At 34.5% G+C, this 10000-nt stretch overlaps 1 protein-coding gene across 4 annotated transcripts in view; it reads right to left on the reverse strand.

Annotated features, from left to right (window-relative positions):
* Window positions 1-10000, reverse strand: part of LOC124428077 (discoidin domain-containing receptor 2-like) — a 65968-nt gene that overhangs the window by 10129 nt on the left and 45839 nt on the right. For 3 of the 4 annotated variants that reach the window (XM_046971683.1, XM_046971684.1, XM_046971682.1), the window contains 4 exons: window positions 9287-9389; window positions 6792-7023; window positions 6127-6274; window positions 363-527 (listed from right to left, as the gene is read on the reverse strand). In XM_046971683.1, coding sequence (XP_046827639.1) covers window positions 363-527; window positions 6127-6274; window positions 6792-7023; window positions 9287-9389 — 648 coding nt within the window. The remainder of the gene's footprint in view (window positions 1-362; window positions 528-6126; window positions 6275-6791; window positions 7024-9286; window positions 9390-10000) is intronic. The other variant, XM_046971685.1, reaches the window with a different exon arrangement.

A 10000-nucleotide genomic window follows, 5' to 3' on the forward strand; every position in this document is an offset into this window, starting at 1 on the left:
TGAAAATGATGACGTGTACAGATCGTGTCAATTCGAAATTCCGACTCTGATCGATAGAGACAATTTATCAACAATTAAAAGAAGTCGATTGAAGTCAAGTGGAGTATCGAAATAGCAAATAAATAACACAGTGGTTAACCGATAGATAGAGATAGACAGAAAGGGAGAAAGAGAGAGAGAGAGAGAGAGAGAGAGAGTTAACTATAGATCGTTGAACATTGAAAATAGTATTGATCAATTTGGAGAAATTTAATTGGGGAAAAGAAATATATTAATTGTACGATCTCGATAATGTGAGATTTTTCGAGAATCTTTCGATTTCAATGGTCAACACCCTGGGCGTATATCCACCCACCGATTACCTCTTCCATCTCCCATGTCCAGCCTGTAATTATCTGCGCCGACCTCGCCATCTATCAGTCGGCCCAAACCATCGGTCAACGAGTTGTACTGCCTTTTACCGTCGTACGAAGTGTCACTGAATTCTACCATCGGTGATTCTGGTATAGTATAACTCGCTATGCCATCTGGAAAATCAAAATGTCAATTAAGATTTGAAATTAGATATTATATAGAATATATTGGAATATAATGATGTACTATTGGTTTTATATTTGTGATAAGTAAGATTCTAATGAAATTGGTTATATATAATAAAAAAAATATGATGTCTGGATTGTTACTCGATTTGCCGGTTCGCGCTAGAAGCCACTTAATTGCTTCTAATATTTCACGGTTATACACGCAAAATGTCGACCGTTTTACTACCTTCCAAATCCCCGCCTGTCTTTCTCCTCACTCACTCTTTCTTTCATTCTATCACTCTCTCTCTCTCTCTCTCTCTCTCTCTCTCTCTCTCTATTTCTTTTTCTCGCGAGTTATGTTGTCACGCGATGCGCTGGTCAAGCATGTTACGGTCAAATTATAAGTGAGCACGTATAATAATTTTTTAACATTTCCATGAGCACGGCGATGTGAAGTCACAAAGCACGCACCGTTCATTTTGATTTAATAATCAGCAATTAGCCTCGACGAATCTTATACATGACGTTTTTTTTTTTTTTCTTTCTCCTTTTCCCTTCTCTTTCTATTTTTCCTCTTTCATCCCACAGTCATTCAATATCTTTTTTATCTCTTATTTTTATCCCGTACAATCGCGAAAATCAATTTGGAATTAGACGTCGAAATGTCGAGTCAATGAATGATTTGAAAATAATAATAACAATTTTTATTATTTTCGAACATGTGTTCACTTCGACGTTCGATAAATATTATTTTTAAGTAGCGCAAAAGGTCGATATTATTTCGTAAAAAAGTGATAATTCTCTTCATTTCTTTTTTCTTTTTCCTTTTTTTTTTTTTTTTTTTTCCCCCTTCAAACGGTAATCTTGATCGACCTATAAAAGGAACGTAATTAAATTGTTTTTCTATAAACGCGCGATATATTGAGAATTTTCTATGGTTGAGAATGATTCGTCGTTACCCGGTATAGCAACGAGAAAATGCATTATCCAAAAGCGAACCACGAATCATCGAGCACGATAATAACGGTGCTCTTACCGGTAATTCTACTCTATCACGTTAATCCGTTTATAGGGTAATTCAATTAAAATGGCAATCTTCCATTCGTCCGTCATCTAAATTATTGCTGGGCTTCGAAGTCGAGATCTTCAGCTTGACGATCTCTAAACGGTAGGTACATATCTATTATTGACATTTAATTTAAAAACAGACTAATAATCGAATAAATTTGTATAAATATCGTTCCACCGACATGACCCTTTTCACTTTTTTTTTTTTCTTTTTTTTTCATTTTTCATTAATTTGGATATTAAGTGAAGTATTTCATTGAAAACATAAAAAAGAAAAAAAGAACCTATTTTAAAAACGAACGTCATATTGTAAAAGCGAAATACATTATTTCATTCAAATTAATCATTACGTATTCAATCAAATAAATTATTTATCGAGTTGATAGCCCAATTCGTCGTGAAATTCATTCTCATTTGGTCCGTTTCGTATTTCTTTATTTTCGGTTTTTTTCTTTTTTTTTTTTTTTTTCTTTTTTCCTTTTTAATATTACTACATTTTATAAAGCATTTCAAAGCGGAAATGTCAGGGTTGTATGTCGCGTAAATGTTAGTAGACGTTGAAGAAAATTCGCACCGTTACTGAAATGTTCATAGGCGTCACGTGACCGTGCGTGGTATCACAAGTTTTTCCATTTAGATTCGTGCTTCATTCATCGCCGATTGCAATCGATGTCGCGTCAGAGTCTAAAAGTGCAACGACCTCGTGCATCGGTAGTGTGAATAGCTTCCATTCAGTGCTTGGTCTTTTCTATCGTTAAATGTATATATATATATATATATATATATATATATATATATATATATATATATATATATATATATATATATATATATATGTGTGTGTGTGTGTGTGTGCGTGCGTGCGTGTGTGTGCGTGTACGTACGTATATATGTATCTCGATTAGATAGCGAATAAGGGATAGCTATACTAGATTTATCAAGAGAAAGGCATTAAGTGACGAGTGAAATAAAAAAAAGTAGAAGAAAAAAAAAAAATTCTAAATGACAAAATCCTATGATAGAGGAAAAATAAAGATGAAGAAATAAAATGGTAAAGGGATATTTGAAGGAAAAAAAAAAAAAAAAAAAGAAAAAAAAGAAATAAAAAAGAAGAAGAAGAAAAGAAAAAAGAAAACAAAAGAAGAAAAAACAAAACGAAATCAATGATTGGTAAATTCGAATCGATCGTTGGTTAAACTAGTTAAGAAACACATTATTCGAACGTTAGTACAATAATTGCGATGGTGGCTTGAAAATGGAAGCGAGGAAGGTCGAGAAAAGCGGGGACGATCGAAAATGTCAATGGCGGAAAACAATGGCTTTGGATTTTAGCGGTGACCGTGGCCAGTAAAGGTAGTCCGGTCCGTTGCTGTCTGTTGTTGGAACTGCCACCGTTGGTGTTGGTGCTCGTGCTAATGCTGGTGTTAGTGCTGGTGCTGGTGATGGTACTGTTACTACTACTACTCTGTTGTTAGTTGCTGTTGCTGTTGCTGCTGCTGCTGCTGCTGCTGCTGTTGCTGCTGCTACTGTTGCTGGTCGTTGTGCGAGATTCCAGATTCGGCTAGTCGGAAGTAATCGCTGGTGTTCAACGTTCGGGTACGGCATCAACGTTGTTTTAACCAGATGCCGTGCACGACCTCCATAAATCTGCCATTCCGTAGACCAAGCTCGATCTAGCACGCTTTTCTCATTCTCTCTCTCTCTCTCTCTCTCTTTTTCTCTTTCGCTGTCACTTATTTTCTCTCTCTCTCTCTCTCTCTATCTCTCTCGTTCTCCCTCTTTTTCACTTTGACTCTCAAGTGTTTCTTACGTCCGCCTTAAATTTCCCTACTTCAAGTTCTTTCTTTCCTTCTTTGAGACAAACCCCCGTCATCCCCCTATCATTCCCTACTCTCCTCCTCCGACACTATTCGTAATTTTCCTTTCCTCTCTTGCCTTCTCATTATTAAACGGTTTAAGAAAATCATTTATGCAAATTCAGTACACCAACAAGGTGTAGCTCCCCCTTTTACATTTTCCCTCTTCCAAAAATATATATTATTTTCTCTTGAATTATTATACCTCTACCTACCTATTGGAATCTTTTCTCTCTCTCTCTCTCTCTCTCTCTCTCACTCTCTCTTCGTTGTACTTTTTATTCTTTCCTTTTTTTTTTCGTCTCGACACAAAAGAAAAGAGGGACGGAGAGAGAGAGAGAGAGAGAGAGAAAGTTGTTATAAAACAGTACTCATGAATGTTGTCCTTTTATTTATATTTTCTTTTAGTTCGTTCATTCTGACCCTAGGCATTTAATGGTGTTTTTTTTTCTTCCGATTAGAGATAGAGAGAGGGAGAGAGAGAGAGAGAGCAAATCCAACCCCTTGGCTCGATTTTCCTTTAAATTTTAGAAACGAAAGGGGATGAGAAGTTCTCATTCTCCTTCTGCGGATTAGTATAATTTGTAGAAAACCTTGTTCCTTGTTCAAGACTTTTTCTTTTAATGTGACTAAACCGAGCAGGTAAAAGCTACATGCAAATGTATGTAAATATCATTACGCTGATGTACTGCCACGTTTGTTATACTTGGATCACGCACCCATACATAAATTAACTAGCGCAAGGTGCTGCGACCTTTCGTTAACTCAGAAATGTGAAATAGAAAGAGTAAGAAAGATAGAGGAGCTTGTGTGTTCTGCGTGTCAGATATATATATATATATATATATATATATATATATAGAGAGAGAGAGAGATAACGAGAGAAAAGAAATATTCAGAAATAGATCGCGGAAGTGAACGAACCCTAACCGAGGAACTTAAAACAGGGAGAAAATAAACAGGGAAAAGGGTAAGAAAGCTTGTAAAAAATATTCGTACGATAATTTTTATTAAAAGAGAATTTTTAGAAATTGTCGCAATCAAATTGTACGAGATCAAAACTAGATTTAATTCCATCCATTAATATTTTTCACAAATTTTATCAGTATATATGGAGTAAATGTTTGAAAACAATTCATTAATACTTTTAATCTCTAGTTACGTAAATGTATCGGTTTTAGTGCGCCTATAACGGTTTCAATCCCGGTTTATATCAAGCTTTATTAGGAAAATTGAAGGGAAAAGATTGTAAGTAAAAATGATGATAGAATAAACGGAGAGGAGAGAAGAGGAAGTGAAGCAAAAAAAAAAAAAAAAGAAGAAAAAAGAAAAAGAAAAAAGAAAAAAAGAAAAGAAAAGAAATGAGAAAAAGAGAAAAGAAAAAAAGATAGATTATATGGATAGTTGTTGATTTTTTCCTCGATCTTTTAGTATTTATTCGACGTAAGAAAAAGGTAAGAAAATATTGGTTCGAAAGAATATGCGTGCTTGGGCGCTCACGTGTCTTGATGGTGTTGTATTGCATACGATAGAAAGAAAACAAAATGGTAGACTGTAAACGTAGGGTAAAGTATCATAAGAGGCTAGTAGTAGTAGTAGTAGTAGTAGTAGTAGTAGTAGCAGTAGTAGTAGTAGCTTACGATACGATACGCTCGGGGTGCCGCTCGTAATATCGAAGAAATTATTATAATGTTCAGGGGCGGTGTTATGTATTCGTTATATCGCGGCCGGTGAGAACACAATGTCCTCTCATCGATTCCATTAGGCAGGTACATGTTATAGGGAGTAGTGTAGTAGTAGGGTTGGTATGAACGTCGGAACTAGGTCGAAAACAAATGTACGACGAGTCGGACCAACGAGCTAGTTCGTATAACGCCGTTACCAACGCTAATGGAATCCAGCACTGTAGACGGAGTTTGCGAATTGGCACCCTGGCAGCACCACCACCACCACCACCACCACCATCACCACCACTACTACCACCATCACTATCACCACCACTATTACTACAACATCAGCATTGGCAGCAGTATCACCATCAGTAGCATCGTACTCATTGCCGTCTCAACGGCCGCGCTCACCAAATTGAATCGAGTTGCAATTTGAAAATTAATCGACCGCCCCGTCGTAACACCTTCTCTACCTTACCTTGTGCTCTTTCTATTTCTCTCTCTCTCTCTCTCTCTCTCTCTCTCTTTCTTTCTCGTTCTTTCTCTCTTTTTCAAACTAGAACGACGTCTAGAGGAATAGGAAGTTCACCTTGGAAGCGGTAACAGAACCAACGACTTCACGTTTACTTCATCTCCGACCTCTATCCCTTTCTCCTTCTTTGCCGTCAATCCACTCCCATCTCTCCCTCCTTCTTCTTCTATCGTTTTCTTACCTTTTGGAAAATGATCGTCTCGCGTGCGTGAAAAGCGTGAAAACCGAGCTTCTACAAATATTCATATATAACAAAAATAATTCTCTTTCCTTCTTTTTTCTTTTTTTTTTTCTTTCTTTTTTTTCTCTCTCGCATTTTCCTCACTACTTTCAGCAGATTTATGACTTTGATAAGGACTATTCGAAAGGGTTAGCGTTGTTTTAACCGTGGAATGTGTTTAGAAGTAATTGTACTTTTTTTCTTTTTTTTCTTTTCTTTTTTTTTTTTTCCTTTTTTTTATTTGAAAGATACTTACTGGTATCTTGACAACCTCTGAGTTCGATACGAAGGCAAACAGTACGTCTGTGGACCGAATGTGGAAGGATACGTATTTGATTGGCGAATATTGGTGGTACAAGATTATGGGAGATCACCGTCGACGTATCGCTATTGCCAGGGAAAACCTGTAACAATAAATAATCCATATCTTTCATATATTTATTATCGAACGATATCGTTTATAATAGATTATTATATATATATATATATAATTTGGATATTAATACCTTTAATTAAGAAGATAAAATCTTTTAATTTTATTCAATCGCATTCGTCGATTCCATTAATAATTATTTGTTATTGACAAAATTATCAAATGAATATAGCTTGTAAATAATTGATTAATTCGTAAATAACTATTGGAAAGTTAGTCAGACGTTTTAATCGATTCTATGAGATACTTATACTTCCGTTGAATTATATTTATGACGGATAACGAAGTATGATATAGAAATAAGTTAATTCGAGATAAGTTATACAAAGCAATCCGTCTGGAGTCGACAAAATGCCGATAAAATCGTTGAGTGATTGTGAAGTGAGAGAAGCTCAAGCGAAAAGAAAAGAAAAAAGAAAGGGAAAAGTAGAAAAGAAAAGAAAAGAAAGCACGAGAGGAGAAATAAAGAGAAGTAAGTCTAAGTGTACCTCTTGGTTATTTGAACGTTTATAACGACGCCATTCGGAAAATGTTGGTCGTCGATACTCGAGAGTATACTCCTCAACGTATTCCTGACCACGGCCATGATCGTAACGACCTTGGGTTTGCACTCCTGTTATAACGTGAGCTCCAGGAAGATCCACTTGCAACCATTCGCGAATACCTCTTTCTATTTGACTCCTTGGACACCATGCGCCACCCGCCGTCTCCTTTCGCAGTCTGTTTCGTATAAAATGATAAAAGTGAAAAACAAAAAAAGAAAAAAAAAAGAACAAAAACAAAAATTTATATCGATTTAGTGACAGGAAATATTATGGGGAAAACACTTATACGCCATATCAAATCTAAAAATCATTTTATTTTTGCCAACGATGCTTTATTTCATTCTCTCTATCGTTATCTCTCTCCCTCTCTCTCTCTCTCTCTCTCTCTCTCCTTCTCTTTCTGTCTCTGTCTCTGTCTATCTATATATCTATTTATCTATCTATCTATCTATCTATCTATCTATATATCTCTTCACTATCCCTCTTTTTTTTTTTTCTTTTTTTTCTTTTTTCTTTTTAGGCGAATCATTTTTCACCCGTCGCTCGTGCGCGCAGGCAATTGAATTTCATGTATTTTTCTTCGTTTAAATTTTATTTTTTTGTTTTCTGTCTCTTTTATTTATTTTTCTTTTTTTTCTTCTCTTTTCTTTTCTTTTCTTTTCTTTTTTTTTTCCCCCGTCATCAACCGATGATCATTCATTCATTCGAGATATATTTTTAATTTTCGACAAACGGATGATCGCTCGATGATTTACGAGTATGTTTGAAGTAATTGCTTCTTCGACCATTTAAATATTTTTTTAATGAAATGTTGTCAATTGAATAGTTGAAACGTAACGAAAGTTTCTGACTAATTGGGGTGAAATGATTCATTTGGGTGAAAAAGAAATGTTCTCGTGTCGGTGTTGCGATTAAAAGATAATAAAAAACAAAAATAAAAAATGAAAAATGAGAAATAGAAACAGAGAGAGAGAGAGAGAGAGAGAGAGAGAGAGAGAGAGAGAGAGTGAGAGAGAGAATATTAGCATTATTGGTAGGGTATATGCCGGAAGTAATATTTCATCGGTCGCGATTTATATTTTTTTTTTCTTTTTTCTTCTTTTTTTTTTTTTTTTTTTTAACTATATTTTTCAACGCTATTACGTTTTACAAAGTGGAAAATAATATCGTGTCCCCTCGCGTTTTCTCAAAAGCCACCGATATATATATATATATATATATATATATATATATGTACATATATATATATACATATGTATATGTTTATGTAGGTATATACGTGCATATAAAATTCAATTTCACGCGTTCGACGTCGAAAGGACGAAAAATGGTATACTCAAATTTGCGAATATCGAAATCGACCGATAAAACGTAAGTCTTCTAATTTTTTACCCTCATTGTCTTTCTCCTTCTATATATTTCCTTCTCTCTCTCTCTCTCTCTCTCTCTCTCTCTCTCTCTCTTTTACTTTATTTTTCTTTTCTTTTTCTCTCTTTTTTCTTTTTCTCCGTTTTTCCTTTTTTCCTTTTTCCTTCGTCTTCGCATTTTAGAAATGAGATGGAACAACATTCCGCGAAGGCCGTCAAGCTTAACGTCAATTAATCTCGTACGCAGGTCGAGACGATTAAATGTGATTAAATGTAAACATTTTTCTGAAAGGGCGAAGCAAGTCAGGTGGAATCGTTAAATCATAAATAGGTCGTGCGGGTGTACGCTTGGAATAAAAGAAAAGTGAAAAGTAAAGAGAGAGAGAGAGAGAGAGAGAGAGAGAGAGAATGTTACGATATTTTGATGGGGGTAGTTTATTCAATTTCCTTTCATAAATATTAACGTCACTTTATAAAACGATTTTTTCTTATTATCTCTCTTTTTTTCCTTTTCTTCTTCTTCTTCTTTTTTTTTTCTTTTTTCGCGAAAATGAAATTGTGAATTTCATTAAATTCCGTTGTAGGACGTTCGAGTATTTTATTTAATATTAATTTTACTTAGTCCATTGGAATATATTTTTTCTCCTTTATCTTTCCTTTTCTTTGCTTTTTGTTTTCTCTCTCTCTCTCTCTCTCTCTCTCTTTCTCTTTTTCTTTTGTTCTTTCTCTTTTCTTTGCCAATAGAAATGCCGTTGTTTTTCTTTTCTCTTCTTCTTTTTTTCTTTTTATGTTCTTTTTTTTTTTTTTTTTTTTTATTTTTTGTCAACAATTGGAACATAGTCGAATTAAGTATAATTTTATTTGCTTCGAATGGTACTTTCAAGTTGACGTAACACGTATATGCAATTAATTTATTGGATCGAGGAAGAAAATTGAACAATTCTTCCGTCGTTGTCTGTTAAAAATTGAAATATTTTAATGGAGGAATAGAACGATTTGAGGATAATGTTGTTTTCTTTTTTCTCTTTTTCTTTTTTTTTCTTTTTCTTTTTTTGTCTTTTTTTATATTACCTTCCATTACGTGGACCAACATTAGTTACGTACGACGATGACGCTGTGATCGAGGAATCTGGAATAGCACCAGATTCCATTCCTAACGATTGATTGCATGATCCTGTAATTAAATAAATAGAATAGTAATTAACGTATACACACACACACACACACACACACACATATATATATATATATATTTATATATTTATATTTTTATATAGATAAAATTTATATTTTTTAACTTATATATACCTAAATATAGATCGAATAATTTAACATTGAAACGATATATTCATAATGACGATGAAAAATATTCATTCAAGATTATTTATTCATTTCGCATGTATGTAATTGCATGTTGAACAATTTCCAGAGTGCAATTTTCCCAGGACGTTATCGATGTTTCACAATCTCGCGTGATTTGTCTGGACATACGTTTGCGCAAAAAGGAATAGAATGGTTTTTCGTTCACGAGGCTTACGAGGACTTCACGATGAGAATGCCATGGTTGATTTTATTTCCCCTTTGGATAGACTCGAAATTTACATTTGTTAGAATTTGTGAACGTAAACAACAATTATAACAGCGGGACGACATTGCATTTAGCCATTCGTTAAGTTCCGAGATAAGTGGCAAATCGCCCGAAGGTCCGTAGACGGCAAAGCGCCGTTGTTGGCTTTATTATTCAATCGTTGTTACTTATTAGTCGTCTTTCAGCTATCTCATTCA

The sequence above is a fragment of the Vespa crabro genome, chromosome 11, assembly GCF_910589235.1.
Source record: "Vespa crabro chromosome 11, iyVesCrab1.2, whole genome shotgun sequence".
Classification (NCBI taxonomy): domain Eukaryota; kingdom Metazoa; phylum Arthropoda; class Insecta; order Hymenoptera; family Vespidae; genus Vespa; species Vespa crabro.